The 23,560-nt window shown below is 61.5% G+C and overlaps 1 protein-coding gene across 19 annotated transcripts in view; it reads left to right on the top strand.

The window, feature by feature from the left end:
- Positions 1 to 23,560, top strand: part of SYNGAP1 (synaptic Ras GTPase activating protein 1) — a 59,425-nt gene that overhangs the window by 4,068 nt on the left and 31,797 nt on the right. For 16 of the 19 annotated variants that reach the window (XM_077788991.1, XM_077788981.1, XM_077788989.1 and 13 more), the window contains exons 2-8: positions 1,590 to 1,709; positions 1,803 to 1,908; positions 11,408 to 11,505; positions 15,840 to 15,961; positions 18,055 to 18,165; positions 19,426 to 19,579; positions 19,673 to 19,771. In XM_077788991.1, coding sequence (XP_077645117.1) covers positions 1,590 to 1,709; positions 1,803 to 1,908; positions 11,408 to 11,505; positions 15,840 to 15,961; positions 18,055 to 18,165; positions 19,426 to 19,579; positions 19,673 to 19,771 — 810 coding nt within the window. Of the gene's footprint in view, positions 1 to 1,589; positions 1,710 to 1,802; positions 1,909 to 7,418; positions 7,496 to 11,407; positions 11,506 to 15,839; positions 15,962 to 18,054; positions 18,166 to 19,425; positions 19,580 to 19,672; positions 19,772 to 23,560 lie in introns of those variants that run through there. The other 3 variants (XM_077788987.1, XM_077788997.1, XM_077788994.1) reach the window with 3 other exon arrangements.

The raw sequence follows: 23,560 nt of genomic DNA, 5'->3' as shown, positions 1-23,560 counted from the left end.
ATCCCCAAAATCCCCAAAATCCCCCAAAATCCCCAAAAACCGCAAAATCCCCAAATCCCCAAAATCCCCAAAATCCCCAAATCCCCCAAAAACCCCAAAATCCCCAAATCCCCCAAAAACCCCAAAACCCCAAACTCCCAAAACCCCCAAAATCCCCAAAATCCCCCAAAATCCCCAAAAATCCCCCAAAAACCCCAAAATCCCCAAAAACCCCAAAACCCCAAAATCCCCAAATCCCCAAAAACCCCAAAATCCCAAAATCCCAAAATCCCCAAATCCCCAAAACCCCCAATCCCCCAAAAACCCCAAAATCCCCCAAAAACCCCAAAATCCTGGGAATTTGGGACAGAGGTCAGTCCTGGGGGTTCCCGGGGGGGATTTTGGGGTTCCCAGTGGGAATTTTGGGGTTCCCAGTGGGGATTTGGGGGTTCCCAGTGGGGATTTTGGGGTCCCCAGTGGGAATTTTGGGTTCCCAGTGGGGATTTTGGGTTCCCAGTGGGAATTTTGGGGTCCCAGTGGGGATTTTGGGGTTCCCAGGGGGATTTTGGGGTTCCCAGTGGGAATTTTGGGGTCACTGGGGGGATTTTGGGGTCCCGGGGTGGATTTTGGGGGTTCCCAGGGGGATTTTGGGGTTCCCAAGGGATTTTGGGTTCCCAGTGGGAATTTTGGGGTTCCCAGTGGGGATTTTGGGTTCCCAGTGGGAATTTTGGGCTCCCAGTGGGAATTTTGGGGTTCCCAGTGGGAATTTTGGGGTTCCCGGGGTGGATTTTGGGGTTCCCGGGGTGGATTTAGGGTCTCAGGGGGGATTTTGGGGTTCCCGGGGTGGATTTTGGGGTCCCAGTGGGGATTTTGGGGTTCCCGGGGTGGATTTTAGGCTCTCAGTGGGGATTTTGGGGGGGGGTCTCGACACCAGTTCTTCCCCATCTGCGCCTCTTGGGGGGCACCCAGGGATTGGGGGGGGGGTCCCAAAGGTGCTCTGTGACCCCCCCCCCCCAAAAAAAAAAATTTTGGGGTCCCCCCAATCCCCCAGGATCTCCCCCAGCTTGGGGGGTCACCGTGACCACCCCGATACCGGGTTGGGGTTGTGGGGGTGCCATGGGTGGTCCCGCAGCACCCTGGGGTGAGGATCGGGAGAATTTGGGACCCCCCCCAAAATTTTGGGGTCCCCCAGAATCCTGCCCAGCTCGGGGGGTCACCGCGACCACCCCGGTACCGGGTTGTGGTTGTGGGGGGTTGCCATGGGTGGTCCCGCAGCACCCTGGGGTGAGGATCGGGAGATTCCCAGGTGAGGATCGGGAGAATTTTGGGACCCCCCCCAAAATTTTGGGGTCCCCCAGGATCTCCCCCAGCTCGGGGGTCACCGCGACCACCCCGGTACCGGGTTGTGGTTGTGGGGGGGTTGCCATGGGTGGTCCCGCAGCACCCTGGGGTGAGGATCGGGAGAATTTTAGGACCCCCCAAAGAAATTTGGGGACCCCCCCCAAAAAACAAGGCCCGGTGGGCGCCGCGGTTGCCGGAGCAACGGGAGGAGATGCTGGTGGTGGGTGGGGGAGGGGGCGGCCAGATGTGACCCCCCCACGCCCCCCCAGATGTGCGCGGAGCCCCCTGGGCCGCGGGCCCTACGCCCCCTCCCCTTACGAGCGCCAGCCTGGAACCCGCGCTTCTGCATCATCTCCGGCAACCAGCTGCTGATGCTCGACGAGGAGGAGGTGAGCACCGGGAGGATGGCTGGGGGGGTCCCCCAAAAATCATTGAGACCCCCCCCACAAAATCGGGGACCCCCCCCCACCCACCCACCGCAGATCCACCCGCTGCTCATCCGGGACCGGCGGGGGGAACCGTGCCGGAGCAAGCTGCTGCGGAGAACCGTCAGCGTGCCGGTGGAGGGGCGCCCGCACGCCGAGCACGGTAACGGGGGGCTCGGGGGTACCGGGGAACCGGGGGGGAACCGGGGGTCCCGACCCCCGCCTCGGTTTGGGGTGGGGGCGGGTTTGACACCCCCCGTCCCTTTTTCGGGAGCCATGGTGACATCCCATAATGGTCGCAGAGGCGCTGCGCTGCCTGGCGACGGTTGTCGTGGAAACGGGGGCTGCCCCCCCCTCCCCCTCCCCAAAATTCCTTCCTCCCCTCCGCGGCGGTGCCGCCCCCGGCCGCGGGTTTGGGGTAAAACGGGGCGAATTTGGGGCTCCGGAAATGGGGGTGGGGAGGGGCAGCACGGGCAGGGGCAGGGGACGGTGCTGTCACCTCCCCGGTGACACCGGGAAAAGGGACAGGGACACCGGGACAGGGACACCGGGGACAGGGACAGGGCCACCGGGGACAGGGACAGGGACACCGCTGTCACCTCCCCGGTGACACCGGAAAAGGGACAGGGACACCGGGACAGGGACAGGGATACCAGGACAGGGACAGGGACACCAGGACAGGGACAGGGACACCAGGACAGGGACAGGGACACCGGGGACAGGGACAGGGACACCGGGAAAAGGGACAGGGACACCGGGACAGGGACAGGGACACCGGTGTCACCTCCCTGGTGCCACCGGAAAGGGACAGGGACACCGGGACAGGGACAGGGACACCGGGGACAGGGACAGGGACACCGGGGACAGGGACAGGGACACCGGTGTCACCAGCAGTGCCAGGGGGACACCGGTGCCACCACTGTCACCTCCCCGGTGCCACCAGGGAAAGGGACAGGGCCACCAGGGACAGGGACAGGGCCACCGGTGCCACCACTGTCACCAGGAGCAGGGTCAGCAGTGCCACCCTCGCGGCTGGGGACAGGGACAGGGCACTGGTGTCACCAGCGGTGCCAGGGGGACACCAGTGCCACCGCTGTCACCTCCCCGGTGCCACCCTCGCAGCTGGGGACAGGGACAGGGACAGGGCCACCGGTGCCACCCCCAGTGCTGGGACAGGGACAGCAGTGCCAGCTCGTCAGTGCCACCGCTGTCACCCCGCTGCCACCTTCCCAGGGCCGCCAGTGCCACCCCTGCTGTCACCACTGTCACCATCCAGTGCCACCACCGCTGCCATCCTCCGCTGCTGTCACCGCTGCCACCATCCACTGCCACCGGTGTCACCGGTGCCAGCGGTGCCACTGTCACTGCTGTCACCATCCGCTGCCATAAATGTCACCGCTGCCACCATCACCAGTGTCACCAGTGCTGTCATTGTCACCAGTGCCACCAGTGGCGCCACCGCTGTCACCCCCAGTGTCCCCCCTGCTGATACCATCCCCAGTGGCAGCACTGCCACCTGTCACCCAGCGTGTCCCAGTGCCACCATCCCAGTGCCACCGGTGTCCCCAGTGCCACCGGTGTCCCCAGTGCCACCATCCCCAGTGCCACCAGTGTCCCCAGTGTCCCCAGTGCCACCATCCCCAGTGCCACCATCCCCAGTGCCACCATCCCCAGTGCCACCAGTGTCCCCAGTGTCTCCAGTGCCACTGGTGCCACCATCCCTACTGTCCCCACTTCCCCAGTGCCACCATGTCTGGTGTCACTGGTCACCCCCAGTGTGTGCCACAGTCTGTCCTGGAGCCACCATCCCCAGTGCCACCAGTGCCACCGTCCCCAGTGCCACCGTCCCCAGTGCCACCAGTGCCACCATCCCCAGGTCTGTCCCAGTGCCACCGTCCCCAATCTGTCCCAGTGTCCCCAGTCTGTCCCAGTGTCCCCAGCCTGTCCCAGTGTCCCCAGTGCCACCAGTGCCACGATCCCCAGTGTGTCCCAGTGTCCCAGTGCCACCATCCCCAGTGCCACCAGTGCCACCATCCCCAGTGCCACCAGTGTCCCAGTGCCACCATCCCCAGTGCCACCAGTGCCACCGTCCCCAGTGCCACCGTCCCCAGTGCCACCAGTGCCACCATCCCCAGTCTGTCCCAGTGCCACCGTCCCCAGTCTGTCCCAGTGTCCCCAGTCTGTCCCAGTGTCCCCAGCCTGTCCCAGTGTCCCCAGTGCCACCAGTGCCACGATCCCCAGTGTGTCCCAGTGTCCCAGTGCCACCATCCCCAGTGCCACCGGTGCCACCAGCCCCAGCCTGTCCCAGTGTCCCAGTGCCACCAGTGCCACCATCCCCAGTGGGTCGCAGTGCCACCATCCCAGCCTGTCCCAGTGTCCCAGTGCCACCAGTGCCACCATCCCCAGTGTGTCGCAGTGCCACCATCCCCAGCCTGTCCCAGTGTCCCCAGTGCCACCAGTGCCACCATCCCCAGTGTGTCCCAGTCTGTCCCCATGCCACCGTCCCCAGTGCCACCAGTGCCACCATCCCCATTCTGTCCCCGTGCCACCATCCCCAGTGCCACCCATGCCACCATCCCCAGTCTGTCCCAGTGTCCCCAGCCTGTCCCAGTGTCCCAGTGCCACCATCCCCAGCCTGTCCAGTGTCCCCAGTCTGTCCCAGTGTCCCCAGCTTGTCCCAGTGTCCCCAGTGCCACCATCCCCAGTCTGTCCCAGTGTCCCCAGTCTGTCCCAGTGTCACCATCCCAGTCTGTCCCAGTGTCCCCAGCTTGTCCCAGTGTCCCCAGTGCCACCATCCCCAGTCTGTCCCAGTGTCCCCAGTCTGTCCCAGTGTCACCATCCCCAGTCTGTCCCAGTGTCCCCAGCTTGTCCCAGTGTCCCCAGTGTCACCATCCCCAGTCTGTCCCAGTGTCCCCAGTCTGTCCCAGTGTCCCCAGCCTGTCCCAGTGTCCCCAGCCTGTCCCAGTGTCACCATCCCCAGTCTGTCCCAGTGTCCCCAGCTTGTCCCAGTGTCCCCAGTGTCACCATCCCCAGCCTGTCCCAGTGTCACCATCCCCAGTCTGTCCCAGTGTCCCCAGCCTGTCCCAGTGTCACCATCCCCAGTCTGTCCCAGTGTCCCCAGCCTGTCCCAGTGTCACCCCTCACCTCCCAGTCCCCCCCAGTTCCCCTCCCCCCCCTTTTTTTCCCACGGCCCTCTGGCCCCGCCCCTTTCCCACGCCCCGCCGTGGGCGTGGCCTGCGCACTGTGGGCGTGGCCAGGGGACGCTGTGGGCGTGGCCTGTGCGCTGTGGGCGTGGCCTGTGTGCTGTGGGCGTGGCCAGGGGACGCTGTGGGCGTGGCCTGTGCGCTGTGTGCGTGGTTTCCATGCGCTGTGGGCGTGGCCAGGGACGCGGTGGGCGTGGCCTGTGCGCTGTGTGCGTGTTTTCCATGCGCTGTGGGCGTGGCCAGGGGACGCTGTGGGCGTGGCCTGGGGACGCTGTGGGCGTGGCCTGCGCGCGGTGGGCGGGGCCTCCCCAGCGCGGGGCGGCGGCGGCGGCGCCGGGTGAGTGCGGGGGGGGGCGAGTGTGAGTGCGGGGGGGCGAGTGTGCAAGGGGGGGGCGAGTGTGCAAGGGGGGGGGAGAGGAGAGTGTGCAAGGGGGGGGGAGGGGCCGGGGCGGGCCCCCGGAGCGCGGGGAGGGGGAGGGGGGGTGGGGGAGGGGCAGCGGGGGCGGCGCGCGGAGCGGCGAGCGGGGGGAGGGGAGGGGAGGGGGAGTGAGTGTGCAAAAAGGGGGGGGGAAGGGAGGGAGGGAGGGGTGAGTGTGCAACGGAGGGGGGGAGAGGGACGGGTGAGTGTGAGGGGGGGCGCAGGTGAGCGTGAGGGAGCAGGGGAGGGCGCGGGGCCGGGGGGTCAGGGGAGTGTGCAAGGCCCAGGTGTGTGTGTGTGTGTGTGTGTGTCTGTGTGTGTGCGTGTGTGTGTCTGTGTGTGTGTGACCCCCCCCAGGTGTGTGTGTGTGCCCCCCCCAGGTGTGTGTGTGCCCCCCCCAGGTGTGCCCGTGCCCCCCAGGTGTGCCCGTGCCCCCCCAGGTGTGTGTGTGTGCCCCCCCAGGTGTGTCTGACCCCCCCAGGTGTGCCCGTGCCCCCCCAGGTGTGTGTGTGTGCCCCCCCAGGTGTGTCTGACCCCCCCAGGTGTGTGTGTGTGCCCCCCCAGGTGTGTCTGACTCCCCAGGTGCCCCCAGGTGTGCCCGTGCCCCCCCAGGTGTGTCTGACCCCCCCAGGTGTGTCTGACCCCCCCAGGTGTGTGTGTGTGCCCCCCCAGGTGTGTCTGACCCCCCAGGTGCCCCCCAGGTGTGTCTGACCCCCCCCAGGTGTGTCTGACCCCCCAGGTGCCCCCAGGTGTGCCCGTGCCCCCCCAGGTGTGTGTGTGTGCCCCCCAGGTGTGTCTGACCCCCCCCAGGTGTGCCCGTGCCCCCCCCAGGTGTGTCTGACCCCCCAGGTGTGTCTGACCCCCCCAGGTGCCCCCCAGGTGTGTGTGTGTGTGCCCCCCCAGGTGTGTCTGACCCCCCAGGTGCCCCCCAGGTGTGTGTGCCCCCCCCAGGTGCCCCCCAGGTGCCCCCAGGTGTGTGTGTGTGTGCCCCCCAGGTGTGCCCGTGCCCCCCAGGTGTGTCTGACCCCCCAGGTGCCCCCCAGGTGCCCCCAGGTGTGTCTGACCCCCCCAGGTGTGTCTGACCCCCCCAGGTGTGTCTGACCCCCCCAGGTGTGTGTGTGTGTGCCCCCCCCAGGTGTGTCTGACCCCCCAGGTGCCCCCCAGGTGTGTCTGACCCCCCAGGTGCCCCCAGGTGTGCCCGTGCCCCCCCAGGTGTGTCTGACCCCCCAGGTGTGCCCGTGCCCCCCCAGGTGTGTGTGTGTGCCCCCCCAGGTGTGTCTGACCCCCCAGGTACCCCCAGGTGTGCCCGTGCCCCCCCAGGTGTGTCTGACCCCCCCCAGGTGTGTCTGACCCCCCAGGTGCCCCCCAGGTGTGTGTGTGTGTGCCCCCCCCCAGGTGTGTCTGACCCCCCAGGTGCCCCCAGGTGTGCCCGTGCCCCCCAGGTGTGCCCGTGCCCCCCAGGTGTGTCTGACCCCCCCCAGGTGCCCCCAGGTGTGTCTGACCCCCCAGGTGCCCCCAGGTGTGTGTCTGACCCCCCCAGGTGTGCCCGTGCCCCCCAGGTGTGTGTGCCCCCCCCAGGTGTGTCTGACCCCCCCCAGGTGCCCCCAGGTGTGTCTGACCCCCCAGGTGCCCCCAGGTGTGTCTGACCCCCCAGGTGCCCCCAGGTGTGTGTCTGACCCCCCCAGGTGTGCCCGTGCCCCCCAGGTGTGTCTGACCCCCCCAGGTGCCCCCAGGTGTGTCTGACCCCCCAGGTGCCCCCAGGTGTGTGTCTGACCCCCCCAGGTGTGCCCGTGCCCCCCAGGTGTGTGTGCCCCCCCCAGGTGTGTCTGACCCCCCCCAGGTGCCCCCAGGTGTGCCCGTGCCCCCCAGGTGTGCCCGTGCCCCCCCCAGGTGTGTCTGACCCCCCAGGTGCCCCCAGGTGTGCCCGTGCCCCCCCCGCCGCCCCCCATGCCCGCGGGGGTCTCTCCGGCCCCGCCGGGGGGGCTCGGGGGGGCCCCGGGGCGGCTCTAGGACCATGTGGGGCCCCCCCGCCGCGCCCCCCCCCCAAATCCCGGGGTCCCCCTGGACCCTGCGGGGACCCCCCGGCCCCCCCCGGCTCGGCCCCGAGGGCGGCAGCAGCACCGTGGCCGGTAGGAGAGAATTGGGGAGGGGGCTTCGAACTGGGGAGGGGGCTTCGAAGTGGGGAGGGGGCTCCGAAGTGGGGAGGGGGTTACAAAATGGGGAGGGGGCTCCAAAATGGGGAGGGGGTTACAAAATGGGGAGGGGGCTTCGAAGTGGGGAGGGGGCTTCAAAATGGGGAGGGGGTTACAAAATGGGGAGGGGGCTTCGAATTGGGGAGGGGGCTTGGAATTGGGGAGGGGGCTTTGAATTGGGGAGGGGGCTTCGAAATAGGGAGGGGGTTACAAAATGGGGAGGGGGTTACAAAATGGGGAGGGGGCTTCGAATTGGGGAGGGGGCTTTGAATTGGGGAGTGGGCTTCGAAGTGGGGAGGGGGCTAAGAATTGGGGAGGGGGTTATGAAATAGGGAGGGGGCTCTGAATTGGGGAGGGGGCTTCAAATTGGGGAGGGGGTTACAGAATGGGGAGGGGGCTTCGAATTGGGGAGGGGGCTCTGAACTGGGGAGGGGGTTTCGAAGTGGGGAGGGGGCTTTGAATTGGGGAGGGGGCTCTGAATTGGGGAGGGGGCTTCGAATTGGGGAGGGGGCTGCGAGCTGGGGAAGGGGCTTCGAATTGGGGAGGGGGTTACGAAATAGGGAGGGGGCTCTGAATTGGGGAGGGGGCTCCAAAATGGGGAGGGGGGTCCAAATTGGGGAGGGGGCTCCGAATTGGGGAGGGGGCTCTGAATTGGGGAGGGGGCTCTGAATTGGGGAGGGGGCTCTGAATTGGGGAGGGGGCTGCGAGCTGGGGAAGGGGCTTCGAATTGGGGAGGGGGTTTCGAAATGGGGAAGGGGCTTCGAATTGGGGAGGGGGCTCTGAATTGGGGAGGGGGTTCGGAATTGGGGAGGGGGCTCCGAATTGGGGAGGGGGTTTTGAATTGGGGAGGGGGTTTCGAACTGGGGAGGGGGCTCCGAATTGGGGAGGGGGCTCAGGGTTAAAGGGGATTTGGGGGAGCGGGAAGATTTTGGGGGCGTTTTTTGGGGATTTTGGGCAATTTTAGGGACGTGTGGGAGGTCGCAATTGAAGGGACCCCAAAATTTTGGGGAGGGGGCTGAAAACTGGGGGAGGGGCAGTTTTTTGGGGAGGGTTAAAGGCATTTGGAGGTGCAGAGCGAAGGGGACCCCAAAATTGGGGTGGGGGTCCCGAAATTTGGGGGTGGGGGGAGCCCCTGAGACCCTCCCCCAAAATTTCTCCCGATTTCCCCCAAATTTCCTTTTTCCGCCCCTCGGCCTGGATTTTGTGACCCCCCAGAGAATTTTGGGGTGATATTTTGGGCTCCTCACGGGTTGAGAGTGGAATTTTGGGGACCCCCCCCCATTATCCTCATTTTTTGGGGTCCCCTCACCCCCCGTGACCCCCCCAAAATCCCCCAGACCCCAAATCCCCCCTTGAACCCCCCTGGGGCAGATTTTGGGGTCCCCCAGATGAGTTTTCTGGGGGATTTTGGGGTCTCAGAGGCCGAGGGGGAATTTTGGGGACCCCCCCCCCATGATCTCCATATTTTGGGGTCCCCTCACCCCCTTTGACCCCCCTAAAAGCCCCCTGAGACCCCAAAATCCCCCCAGAGCCCCGAATCCCCCACAGAGCAGATTTTGGGTCCCCCAGAGGGGTTGGGGGTGGGATTTTGGGGTCCCCCCAGATTTTGGGGCGGGATTTGGGGTCTCCCAAGATTTTGGGGCGGGATTTGGGGTCCCCCCAGATTTTGGGGTGGAATTTGGGGTCTCCCTGGTTTTTGGGGTGGGATTTGGGGTCTCCCTGGTTTTTGGGGTGGGATTTTGTGTCTCCCAAGGTTTTGGGGTGGGATTTGGGGTCCCCCCAGATTTTGGGGTGGCATTTTGTGTCTCCCTGGTTTTTGGAGTGGTATTTGGGGTCTCCCTGGTTTTTGGGGTGGGATTTGGGGTCTCCCTGGTTTTTGGGGTGGGATTTGGTGTCTCCCTGGTTTTTGGGGCGGGATTTTGTGTCTCCCTGGTTTTTGGGGCGGGATTTGGGGTCCCCCCAGATTTTGGGGTGGGATTTTGTGTCCCCCCAGATTTTGGGGTGGGATTTTGTGTCTCCCTGGTTTTTGGAGTGGTATTTGGGGTCTCCCTGGTTTTTGGGGTGGGATTTGGGGTCTCCCTGGTTTTTGGGGCGGGATTTGGGGTCTCCCTGGTTTTTGGGGTGGGATTTGGGGTCTCCCTGTTTTTTGGGGTGGGATTTGGGGTCTCCCTGGTTTTTGGGGCGGGATTTGGGGTCCCCCAGATTTTGGGGCGGGATTTGGGGTCTCCCAAGATTTTGGGGCGGGATTTGGGGTCTCCCAAGGTTTTGGGGTGGGATTTTGTGTCTCCCTGGTTTTTGGGGCGAGATTTCGGGTCTCCCTGGTTTTTGGGGTGGGATTTTGTGTCTCCCTGGTTTTTGGGGTGGGATTTGGAGTCTCCCTGGTTTTTGGGGTGGGATTTTGTGTCTCCCAAGGTTTTTGGGGTGGGATTTGGGGTCTCCCTGGTTTTTGGGGCGAGATTTTGTGTCTCCCTGGTTTTTGGGGTGGGATTTTGTGTCTCCCAAGGTTTTTGGGGTGGGATTTGGGGTCTCCCTGGTTTTTGGGGTGGGATTTGGGGTCTCCCTGGTTTTTGGGGTGGGATTTTGTGTCTCCCAAGTTTTTGGGGCGGGATTTTGTGTCTCCCTGGTTTTTGGGGTGGGATTTGGGGTCTCCCTGGTTTTTGGGGCGGGATTTGGGGTCCCCCCAGATTTTGGGGCGGGATTTGTGTCTCCCTGGTTTTTGGGGTGGGATTTGGGGTCTCCCTGGTTTTTGGGGCGGGATTTGGGGTCCCCCCAGATTTTGGGGCGGGATTTGGGGTCTCCCTGGTTTTTGGGGTGGGATTTTGTGTCTCCCAAGGTTTTGGGGTGGGATTTGGGGTCCCCCCAGATTTTGGGGTGGGATTTTGGGGTCTCCCAAGATTTTGGGGCGGGATTTTGTGTCTCCTTGTTTTTTGGGGCGAAATTTGGGGTCTCCCTGGTTTTTGGGGTGGGATTTGGGGTCTCCCTGGTTTTTGGGGCGAGATTTTGTGTCCCCCTGGTTTTTGGGGTGGGATTTTGTGTCTCCCTGATTTTTGGGGTGGGATTTGGGGGTCCCCCAGATTTTGGGGCGGGATTTGGGGTCTCCCTGGTTTTTGGGGTGGGATTTGGGGTCTCCCAATGTTTTGGGGCAGGATTTTGTGTCTCCCTGGTTTTTGGGGCGAGATTTCGGGTCTCCCTGGTTTTTGGGGTGGGATTTTGTGTCTCCCTGGTTTTTGGGGTGGGATTTGGGGGTCCCCCAGATTTTGGGGCGGGATTTTGTGTCTCCCTGGTTTTTGGGGCGGGATTTGGGGTCTCCCTGGTTTTTGGGGTGGGATTTTGTGTCCCCCTGGTTTTTGGGGCGGGATTTTGTGTCTCCCTGGTTTTTGGGGTGGGATTTTGTGTCTCCCTGGTTTTTGGGGTGGGATTTTGTGTCTCCCAAGGTTTTGGGGTGGGATTTGGGGTCCCCCAGATTTTGGGGCGGGATTTGGGGTCTCCCAAGATTTTGGGGCGGGATTTGGGGTCTCCCAAGGTTTTGGGGTGGGATTTTGTGTCTCCCAAGGTTTTGGGGTGGGATTTGGGGGTCTCCCTGGTTTTTGGGGTGGGATTTGGCATCTCCCTGGTTTTTGGGGCGGGATTTTGTGTCTCCCTGGTTTTTGGGGTGGGATTTTGTGTCCCCCTGGTTTTTGGGGTAGGATTTGGCTTCTCTGTGGGTTTTGAGCTGGAATTTGGGAATCCCCTCGAGTTTTGGGGTGGGTTTTGGTCGCCCCGGGTTTCGGGGTGCGTTTCGGGTTCCTGCCGGGTTTCGGGGTGGGTTTTGGGGTGCCCTGACCCCCGTGCCCCCCCCCCAATTCCCAGATTACCACGGCGGCCGCTCCCGCAGGAAGAGCGTTCCCGGGGGGAAGCAGTTCAGCATCAACATGGACGCGCCGCCCGCGCCCCCCTTCCGGCCCTCGGTGAGCGCCCGGCGCCGCGGCGACCCCGGACCCCCGTCATCCGTCGCCATGGTTACTGTGATCCTCCCATTGTTGCCGTGGTCGCCGTTGTCACCCAACAGCCGTTGCCATGGTTACTGTGAACCTCGCATCCTTGCCGTGGTCGCCGTTGTCACCCAACAGCCGTTGCCATGGTTACCATTGTCACCCATCACCTGCTGCCATGGTTACAGTGGTCCCAGCATGCCTGCTGCCGTGGTTACCGTTCTCACCCATCACCTGCTGCCGTGGTTACCGTTGTCACCCATCACCTGTTGTCATGGTTACCGTTGTCATCCATTTCCATGGTTACTGTGGTCCCCCCATTGCCGGTTGTCGTGGTTACCATTGTCACCCATCACCTGTTGCCGTGGTTACCATTGTCACCTATCACCTGTTGTCATAGTTACCATTGTCATCCATTGCCATGGTTACTGTGGTCCCCCCATTGTTGGTTGCCATGGTTACCATTGTCACCCATCACCTGTTGCCATGGTTACCATTGTCCTCCATTTCCATGGTTACTGTGGTCCCCAATCACCGGTTGCCATGGTTCTCGTTGACACCCATCACCTGTTGCCATGGTTACAATTGTCACCCATCACCTGTTGTCATGGTTACCATTGTCCTCCATTTCCATGGTTACTGTGGTCCCCCCATTGTTGGTTGCCATGGTTACCGTTGTCACCCATCACCTGTTGTCATGGTTACCATTGTCCTCCATTTCCATGGTTACTGTGGTCCCCCCCATTGTTGGTTGCCATGGTTACCGTTGTCACCCATCACCTGTTGCCATGGTTACCGTTGTCATCCATTTCCATGGTTACTGTGGTCCCCCATCGCCGGTTGCCATGGTTACCATTGTCACCCATCACCTGTTGCCATGGTTACCATTGTCACCCATTGCCGGTTGCCATGGTTACCGTTGTCACCCATCACCTGTTGCCATGGTTACCGTTGTAATCCATTTCCATGGTTACTAAGGTCCCCCCATTGTCGGTTGCCGTGGTTACCATTGTCACCCATCACTTGTTGCCATGGCTACCATTGTCATCCATTTTCATGGTTACTGTGGTCCCCCCATCACCTGTTGCCATGGTTACCATTGTCATCCATTTCCATGGTTACTGAGGTCCCCCCAATGCCGATTGCCATGGTTACTGTTGTCACCCATCGCCAGTTGCCATGGTTACCACTGTCACCCATCACCTGTTGCCATGGTTACCACTGTCACCCATCACCTGTTGCCATGGTTACCGTTGTCACCCATCACATGTTGCCACGGTAACCACGCTCCCCCCCCATTCCCCCAGACATTGTCTAGGTTATTTGGGCTGTCCGTTGCCATGGTTACTGCGGTGGTTCCCCCCCCCCATCACCCGTTGCCGTGGGCCCTGTGAGCTGTCAGCTGTTGCCATGGTTACCCCGTTGCGCGCCTGTTGCGATGGTTACCGCATCACACACCCGTTGCCACGGTTACCCTGGTCCCCGTTCCCACATTGCCGGGGTTACTGTGGTACACCCCAACACCGTACACCTGTTGCCCATGGTTGCTGTTGTCCCCTGTCAACCGTGGTTGCCATGGTTACTGCGGCCATTATTTCCACGTTGCCATGGTTACCACGGTCCAATGCACCCACTGCCGTGGTTGCCCCATCATACACCCGTTGCCATGGTTACCGTGGTACCCAGACAGCCGTTGCCGCGGTTACCGCGGTTGTGCCTGTTGCCATGGTTACTGTGACCCATTGCACACCCCCCGTTGCCATGGTGACAATGATTCCTGTGGTCCCCACTCTCCTGTTGCTATGGAAACTCCTCCTGCATCTGTCACCGTGGGAACCGTGATGCTTCGCTGCCCGTCACCGCGGTAACCCTGCGGTACCTGTTGCCATGGTAACCAGGTAACCCAGATCTGGGCTAACCTGTTGCCATGGTAACCAGGTAACCCAAGTCTGGGCTAACCTGTTGCCATGGTAACCGGGTAACCCGGATCCAGACTAACCCGTTGCCATGGTAACCAGGTAACCCGGATCCGGAATAACCCGTTGCCATGGTAACCAGGTAACCCAAGTCTGGGCTAACCTGTTGCCATGGTAACCAGGTACCGCCCCCCGATCCAGAATAACCTGTTGCCATGGTAACCAGGTAACCCGGATCTGGAATAACCTGTTGCCATGGTAACCAGGTAACCCGGATCCAGACTAACCCGTTGCCATGGTAACCAGGTAACCCGGATCTGGAATAACCTGTTGCCATGGTAACCAGGTAACCCGGATCCAGACTAACCCGTTGCCATGGTAACCAGGTAACCCGGATCTGGAATAACCTGTTGCCATGGTAACCAGGTAACCCGGATCCAGACTAACCTGTTGCCATGGTAACCAGGTAACCCAAGTCTGGGCTAACCTGTTGCCATGGTAACCAGGTAACCCCGGATCCAGACTAACCCGTTGCCATGGTAACCAGGTAACCCGGATCTGGAATAACCTGTTGCCATGGTAACCAGGTACCGCCCCCCGATCCAGAATAACCTGTTACCATGGTAACCAGGTACCCCGGATCTGGAATAACCTGTTACCATGGTAACCAGGTACCTCCCCCCGATCCAGAATAACCTGTTGCCATGGTAACCAGGTACCTCCCCCCGGTCCAGAATAGCCTGTTGCCATGGTAACCAGGTAACCCGGATCCAGACTAACCCGTTGCCATGGTAACCGGGTCACCCGGATCCAGAATAACCCGTTGCCATGGTAACCAGGTAACCCAAGTCTGGTCTAACCTGTTGCCATGGTAACCGGGTCACCCGGATCCAGAATAACCCGTTGCCATGGTAACCAGGTAACGCATGTCCTGGATGCTCCGTTGCCATGGTAACCGGGTAACCCGGATCCAGAATAACCCGTTGCCATGGTAACCAGGTAACATGTCCTGGATGCTCTGTTGCCATGGTAACCGGGTAACCCGGATGCAGAATAACCCGTTGCCATGGTAACCAGGTAACCCGGATCCAGAATAACCCGTTGCCATGGTAACCAGGTAACCCGGATCCAGAATAACCCGTTGCCATGGTAACCAGGTAACCGGATCCAGAATAACCCGTTGCCATGGTAACCAGCTCGTCCCCAGTGACCCGTTGCCATGGTAACTGTGGTGCTGTTCTGCCTCTGGCTGTGGTTGTGGCCCGTGGCCTGTTGCCACGGCAACGTCCGCCTGTCGCCATGGACACCATGACCCCTGTGGGGACCCCTCAATGATCCCCCCATGACCCCTGAGTGACCCCTCACTGACCCCAGTGACCCTGTGACCCCTCAGTGACCCCAATGACCACCCCTGACCCTGTGACCCCTCAGTGACCCTGTGACCCCTCAGTGACCCCAGTGACCCCTCAGTGACCCTGTGACCCCTCAGTGACCCCAATGGCCTCAGTGACCCCAATGACCACCCCTGACCCTGTGACCCCTCAGTGACCCCTCAGTGACCCCAATGACCTCAGTGGCCCCAATGACCACCCCTGACCCTGTGACCCCTCAGTGACCCCAGTGACCCCTCAGTGACCCTGTGACCCCTCAGTGACCCCAATGACCACCCCTGACCCTGTGACCCCTCAGTGACCCCAGTGACTCCTCAGTGACCCCAATGACCACCCCTGACCCTGTGACCCCTCAGTGACCCTGTGACCCCTCAGTGACCCCAGTGACCCCTCAGTGACCCTGTGACCCCTCAGTGACCCCAATGACCACCCCTGACCCTGTGACCCCTCAGTGACCCCAGTGACTCCTCAGTGACCCCAATGACCACCCCTGACCCTGTGACCCCTCAGTGACCCTGTGACCCCTCAGTGACCCCAGTGACCCCTCAGTGACCCTGTGACCCCTCAGTGACCCCAATGACCACCCCTGACCCTGTGACCCCTCAGTGACCCCAGTGACTCCTCAGTGACCCCAATGACCACCCCTGACCCTGTGACCCCTCAGTGACCCTGTGACCCCTCAGTGACCCCAGTGACCCCTCAGTGACCCCAATGGCCTCAGTGACCCCAATGACCACCCCTGACCCTGTGACCCCTCAGTGACCCTGTGACCCCTCACTGACCCCAGTGACTCCTCAGTGACCCTGTGACCCCTCAGTGACCCCAATGACCACCCCTGACCCTGTGACCCCAATGACTGCTGACCCAAAGTGACCCCTTGACCCCCAACGCTTCTGTGACCCCTGGGTGACCTCCCAGACCCCACGGACCCCCATGACCTTTCGGTGACCCCAGTGACCCCTGTGTGACCCCTGTGTGACCCCTGTGTGACCCCTGTCCCCAGCAAGGCTTCCTGAGCCGCCGCCTCAAGAGCTCCATCAAGCGCACCAAGAGCCAGCCCAAGCTGGACCGGACCAGCAGCTTCCGGCAGATCCTGCCGCGCTTCCGCAGCGCCGACCACGACAGGTACCGCACCTGGAGCACCTCATGCACCTGGGCACACCTGGGATACACCCGGGGCCACCTGGGATACACCTGGGATACACCCGGGGCACTGGGGGATACACCTGGGTACACCTGAGATACACCTGGGGGCACCTGGGATACACCCGGGGCACCTGGGATACACCTGGGTACAGCTGGGTACACCTGGGCACACCTGGGATACACCCGGGGCACCTGGGATACACCTGGGTACAGCTGGGTACACCTGGGCACACCTGGGATACACCCGGGGGCACCTGGGATACACCTGGGTACAGCTGGGTACACCTGGGCACACCTGGGATACACCCGGGGCACAGGGGGATACACCTGGGTACAGCTGGGTACACCTGGGCACACCTGGGATACACCCGGGGCACAGGGGGATACACCTGGGTACAGCTGGGTACACCTGGGGCACCTGGGATACACCTGGGCACACCTGGGATACACCTGGGTACAGCTGGGTACACCTGGGGCACCTGGGATACACCTGGGGGCACCTGGGATACACCCGGGGCATTGGGGGATACACCTGGGGGCACCTGGGATACACCTGGGGCACCTGGTATACACCTGGGGGCACCTGGGATACACCTGGGATACACCTGGGGGCACCTGGGATACACCTGGGCACACCTGGGATACACCTGGGGGCACCTGGGATACACCTGGGGGCACCTGAGATACACCTGGGGCACCTGGGCACACCTGGGATACACCCGGGGCACTGGGGGATACACCTGGGTACAGCTGGGTACACCTGGGATACAACCGGGGCACTGGGGGATACACCTGGGTACACCTGAGATACACCTGGGCACACCTGGGATACACCTGGGGGCACCTGAGATACACCTGGGGCACTGGGGGATACACCTGGGTACACCTGAGATACACCTGGGGGCACCTGAGATACACCCGGGGCACTGGGATACACCTGGGTACACCTGAGATACACCTGGGGCACTGGGGGATACACCTGGGTACACCTGGGATACACCTGGGGGCACCTGGGATACACCCGGGGCACCTGGGATACACCTGGGGCACCTGGGATACACCTGGGTACAGCTGGGTACACCTGGGGCACTGGGGGATACACCTGGGTACACCTCATGCACCTGGGCACACCTGGGATACACCCGGGGCACTGGGGGATACACCTGGGTACAGCTGGGTACACCTGGGGCACCTGGGATACACCTGGGGGCACCTGGTATACACCCGGGGCATTGGGGATACACCTGGGCACAGCTGGGTACACCTGAGATACACCTGGGCACACCTGAGATACACCTGGGGGCACCTGGGATACACCTGGGGCACTGGGGGATACACCTGGGCACAGCTGGGTACACCTGAGATACACCTGGGATACACCTGGGGGCACCTGGGATACACCTGGAGCATCGGGGATAGACCTGGGCGCAGCTGGGTACACCTGAGATACACCCGGGGCACTGGGGGATACACCTGGGTACACCTGGGCACAGCTGGGTACACCTGAGATACACCTGGGTACACCTGAGATACACCTGGGGGCACCTGGGATACACCTGGCACATACCTGGGCACACCTGGGGACACCTGGGACATACCTGGGCACACCTGGGACATACCTGGGCACACCTGGGCACACCTGGCACATACCTGGGCACACCTGGCACATACCTGGGCACACCTGGGCACACCTGGGACATACCTGGGGACACCTGGGACATACCTGGGCACACCTGGGGACACCTGGCACATACCTGGGCACACCTGGGACATACCTGGGCACACCTGGGGACACCTGGGACATACCTGGGCACACCTGGCACATACCTGGGGACACCTGGGACATACCTGGGGACACCTGGGGACACCTGGCACATACCTGGGCACACCTGGCACATACCTGGGCACACCTGGGTACACCTGGGACATACCTGGGCACACCTGGGACATACCTGGGCACACCTGGGCACACCACAGGGACTCCTGGAGGCACTTGGGGTCACCTGGGGACACACCTGAGGGAGTTTGGGGGCACCTGGGGACACCTGGAAACACACCTGGGACACACCTAGGAGACCTGGACACACCTGGGGACATCAGGGCACACCTGGGGACACCACGGGGGCATTTGGGGACATTTGGGGGCACTGGACCAGCAGCTCCCACAGCGCCGAGCGTGACAGGTACCGGCAACACCTGGGGAACACCTGGGGGCACCCCGGGGCCCTTTGGGGTCCCACCAGGTGGGAGCCCTGAGGTCCACCAGGAACTCCCGAAAGGCCCCCAAAAATCTCCTGAAAATCCTATCAAATCCCCCCAAAATCCAAAAAATAAATCCCCGCAATTTCTCCAAAAATCCCGTCAAATTTACCCAAATCCTCTTAAATCTCCCAAGATCTCCCCAAAATCCCCTCAAATCCCCCTAAAATTTCATCACATCCCCCCCAAATTCCCTCAAATCCCCCCAAAATCCATTCAAATTCCCCCCAAATTCCCTCAAATTCCCCCAAATCCCCGCTGAATTCCCGTAATTCCCAAAATTCTCCCCCAGGGCCTGGCTGATGCAGAGCTTTAAGGAGTCCCACTCGCACAAACCTCCCCAAAATTCCCCCAAATTCCCCCAAAATGTCCCCAAATCCCCCCAAAATGTCCCCAAATCGCCCCAAATCCCCCCAAAATGTCCCCAAATCCCCCCAAATGTCCCCAAATCCCCCCAAAATGTCCCCAAATTGCCCCAAATCCCCCCCAGGGCCTGGCTGATGCAGAGCTTTAAGGAGTCCCACTCGCACAAACCTCCCCAAAATGTCCCCAAAATCCCCCCAAATCGCCCCAAATCGCCCCAGATCCCCCCAAAATGCCCCCAAATCCCCCCCCCCCAAAACTTCCCGGAATTCCCGAGATTCCGGACCCCCCCAGGGCGCGGCTGATGCAGAGCTTTAAGGAGTCCCACTCGCACAAACCTCCCCAAGATGTCCCCAAATCGCCCCAAATTCCCCCAAAATGTCCCCAAATCCCCCCCAAATGCCCCCAAATCCCCCTCCCAAAAACTTCCCGGAATTCCCGAGATTCCGGACCCCCCCAGGGCGCGGCTGATGCAGAGCTTTAAGGAGTCCCACTCGCACAAACCTCCCCCAGATTCCCCCAAATCGCCCCAAATTCCTCCAAATTGTCCCCAAATCGCCCCAGATCCCCCCAAAATGTCCCCAAATTCCCCCAAATCCCCCCAAATTCCCCAAATCCACCCCCACAAAATTGCCCCGAATTCCCAAAATTCCAGAACCCCCCCCAGGGCGCGGCTGATGCAGAGCTTTAAGGAGTCCCACTCCCAAACCTCCCCCAAATTCCCCCAAATTCCCCCAAAATGTCCCCAAATCCCCCCCAAATGTCCCCAAATCCCCCCCCCCAAAACTTCCCGGAATTCCCGAGATTCCGGACCCCCCCAGGGCGCGGCTGATGCAGAGCTTTAAGGAGTCCCACTCGCACGAGTCGCTGCTGAGCCCCTCGAGCGCGGCCGAGGCGCTGGAGCTGAACCTGGACGAGGATTCCATCATCAAGGCCGTGCACAGCAGCATCCTGGGCCAGGAGTTCTGCTTCGAGGTGCGCCTTCCGGAACTTTCCGGAGCTTTCCGCGCATTCCGGGGGTTTCTCCACCCCCTGCCGGGGTGGCGCTCACCTGGGCGGTGGCCGCAGGTGACGACGGCGTCGGGCACCAAGTGTTTCGCCTGTCGGTCGGCGGCCGAGAGGGACAAATGGATCGAGAACCTGCAGCGCGCCGTGAAGCCCAACAAGGTGGGGAGGGGGGTGGGGAGGGGCTTGGGGGGTGGGCAACTGGGAGTGGGGGTGGGTAACTGGGAGTGGGGGTGGGAAACTGGGAGTGGGGGTGGGCAACTGGGAGTGGGGGTGGGCAACTGGTCATTGGGGTGGGCAACTGGTCATTGGGGTGGACAACTGGTCATTGGGGGTGGGCAACTGGGAGTGGGGTGGGCAACTGGGAGTGGGGTGGGCAACTGGTCATGGGGGTGGGCAACTGGTCATGGGGGTGGGTAACTGGTCATGGGGTGGGCAACTGGTCATTGGGGTGGGCAACTGGTCATTGGGGTGGGCAACTGGGAGTGGGGGTGGGCAACTGGTCATGGGGGTGGGCAACTGGTCATGAGGATGGGCAACTGGTCATGGGGGTGGGCAACTGGTCATGGGGGTGGGCAACTGGGAGTTTGGATGGGCAACTGGGAGTGGGGGTGAACAACTGGGAGTGGGGGTGGGCAACTGGTCATGGGGTTGGGCAACTGGTCATTGGGGTGGGCAACTGGTCATTGGGGTGGGCAACTGGTCATTGGGGTGGGCAACTGGTCATTGGGGTGGGCAACTGGGAGTGGGGGTGGGCAACTGGTCATGGGGGTGGGCAACTGGTCATTGGGGTGGGCAACTGGGAGTGGGGGTGGGTAACTGGTCATGAAGATGGGTAACTGGGAGTGGGGGTGGGTAACTGGGAGTGGGGGTGGGCAACTGGTCATTGGGGTGGGCAACTGGGAGTGGGGGTGGGCAACTGGTCATGAAGATGGGCCACTGGTCATTGGGGTGGGCAACTGGTCATGGGAGAGGGCAACTGGGAGTGGGGGTGGGTAACTGGTCATGGGGGTGGGCAACTGGTCATTGGGGTGGGCAACTGGTCATTGGGGTGGGCAACTGGTCATTGGGGTGGGCAACTGGGAGTGGGGGTGGGCAACTGGTCATTGGGGTGGGCAACTGGTCATGGGGGTGGGCAACTGGTCTTGGTGGGCAACTGGTCATTGGGGTGGGCAACTGGGAGTGGGGGTGGGCAACTGGTCATTGGGGTGGGCAACTGGTCATTGGGGTGGGCAACTGGTCTTGGGGGTGGACAACTGGGAGTTTGGATGGGCAACTGGTCATTGGGGTGGGCAACTGGTCATTGGGGTGGGCAACTGGGAGTGGGGGTGGGCAACTGGTCATTGGGGTGGGCAACTGGTCATGGGGGTGGGCAACTGGTCATTGGGGTGGGCAACTGGTCATTGGGGTGGGCAACTGGTCATTGGGGTGGGCAACTGGTCATGAAGATGGGCAACTGGGAGTGGGGGTGGGCAACTGGTCATTGGGGTGGGCAACTGGGAGTGGGGGTGGGCAACTGGGAGTGGGGGTGGGCAACTGGTCATGGGGGTGGGCAACTGGTCGTGGGGGTGGGCAACTGGTCGTGGGGGTGGGCAACTGGTCATGGGGTGGGGAACTGGGAGTGGGGGTGGGCAACTGGTCATGAAGATGGGCAACTGGTCATTGGGGTGGGCAACTGGTCATTGGGGAGGGTAACTGGTCATTGGGGTGGGTAACTGGTCATTGGGGTGGGCAACTGGTCATGGGGGTGGGCAACTGGTCATTGGGGTGGGCAACTGGGAGTGGGGGTGGGTAACTGGTCATTGGGGTGGGTAACTGGGAGTGGGGGTGGACAACTGGTCATGGGGGTGGGCAACTGGTCATGAAGATGGGCAACTGGTCATTGGGGTGGGCAACTGGTCATTGGGGTGGGCAACTGGTCGTGGGGGTGGGCAACTGGGAGTGGGGGTGGGTAACTGGGAGTGGGGGTGGGCAACTGGTCTTGGGGTGGGCAACTGGTCATGGGGGTGGGCAACTGGTCATTGGGGTGGGCAACTGGTCATTGGGGTGGGTAACTGGTCATGGGGGTGGGCAACTGGTCATTGGGGTGGGCAACTGGTCATTGGGGTGGGTAACTGGGAGTGGGGGTGGGCAACTGGGAGTGGGGGTGGGCAACTGGGAGTGGGGGTGGGCAACTGGTCATTGGGGTGGGAAACTGGGAGTGGGGGTGGGCAACTGGTCATGGGGGTGGGCAACTGGGAGTGGGGGTGGGTAACTGGTCATGGGGTGGGCAACTGGTCATTGGGGTGGGCAACTGGTCATGGGGGTGGGCAACTGGGAGTGGGGGTGGGTAACTGGGAGTGGGGGTGGGCAACTGGTCATTGGGGTGGGCAACTGGTCATGGGAGAGGGCAACTGGTGGGGATGGGGGATCATTAACTGGTGCTTGATGGTCAGCTGGTCATGGGGATGGTCAGTGGATCTTGGGAATGGTCAGCTGGTGATGGTGAGCTGGTCATGTGGGGGTGAACTGGTCGCCAAGTGGTGGGAACGGAAACGGTCAACTGGTGTTGACGATTAGCTGGTCATGGGAATGGTCAACACGTGGGGGTGATCATGGTGTTGATGGCGAGCTGATGTTTGATGGTCAGCTGGTGGAGATGGTCAGATGGTGGGGTTGGCCATCTGGTGCCAATGGTTAACAGGTGTTTCATGGTAAACTGGTGGTAATGGAGATGGTCAATGGCTATTGATGGTCAACCGGTGTTTGATGGTCAGCTGGCATCGATGGTCATCTGGTGGTGGGGGTGGTTATGGTGTTTATGGTCAAGTGGGTTGATGGTCAGCTGGTGTTGGCGGTTAACTGGTGGGGATGAAGGTGGTCACCTGGTGTTGATATCAGCTGGGATAAGGATGGTCAAGCAGTGGTAATGATCCTGGTCAACTGGTGTTGACAGTCACCTGTGCTTGATGGTCATCTGGTGGGAACGGGGATGGTCCATTGGTGTTGATGTCAGCCAGGCTAGGGACAGTCAAGCAACAGTGATGAGCCTGGTCAGCAGGTGTTGATGGTCAGCTGATATTGATGGTCAGTTGGTGATGGGGGTGGTCATGATGTTGATGGTCATCTGGTGTCAATCGTCAGCTGGTGTTGACATCACCTGGGCTAAGGATGGTCAAGCAGTGGTAATGATCCTGGTCAACTGGTGTCGATGGTCAGCTGGTGAGTATGGGGATAGTCAGCCAGTGTAGATGGTCAGCTGGTGTCCATGGTCAGCTGGTGTAGATGGTCAGCTGGTGTTAATGATCAACTGGTGAGTATGGGGATAGTCAGCCAGTGTGGATGGTCAGCTGGTGCCGATGGTCAGCTGGTGTCAATGGTCAGCTGGTGTCAATGGTCAGCTGGTGTAGATGGTCAGCTGGTGTCAATGGTCAGCTGGTGTCGATGGTCAGCTGGTGTTAATGGTCAGCTTGTGTAGATGGTCAGCTGGTGTAGATGGTCAGCTGGTGTAGATGTTCAGCTGGTGTCAATGGTCAGCTGGTGTAGATGGTCAGCTGGTGTGGATGGTCAGCTGGTGTAGATGGTCAACTGGTGTTAATGGTCAGCTTGTGTAGATGGTCAACTGGTGTCGATGGTCAGCTGGTGTCCATGGTCAGCTGGTGTTGATGGTCAACTGGTGCTAATGGTCAACTGGTGTCAATGGTCAGCTGGCGTTCATGGTCAGCTGGTGTCCATGGTCAGCTGGTGTCGATGGTCAACTGGTGCTAATGGTCAGCCGGTGTCGATGGTCAGCTGGTGTCGATGGTCAGCTGGTGTGGATGGTAAGCTGGTGTTAATGATCGCCTGGTGGCAATGACCTCCTGGTGTTAATGACCGCCTGGTGTTAATGACCACCTGGTGTTAATGACCTCCTGGTGTTAATGACCACCTGGTGGCAATGACCACCTGGTGTTACTGATTGCCTGGTGGCAA

This window comes from Lonchura striata, chromosome 29 (assembly GCF_046129695.1).
Source record: "Lonchura striata isolate bLonStr1 chromosome 29, bLonStr1.mat, whole genome shotgun sequence".
Taxonomy (NCBI): Eukaryota; Metazoa; Chordata; class Aves; order Passeriformes; family Estrildidae; genus Lonchura; species Lonchura striata.
This window is presented reverse-complemented; position numbering and strand designations above follow the sequence as displayed.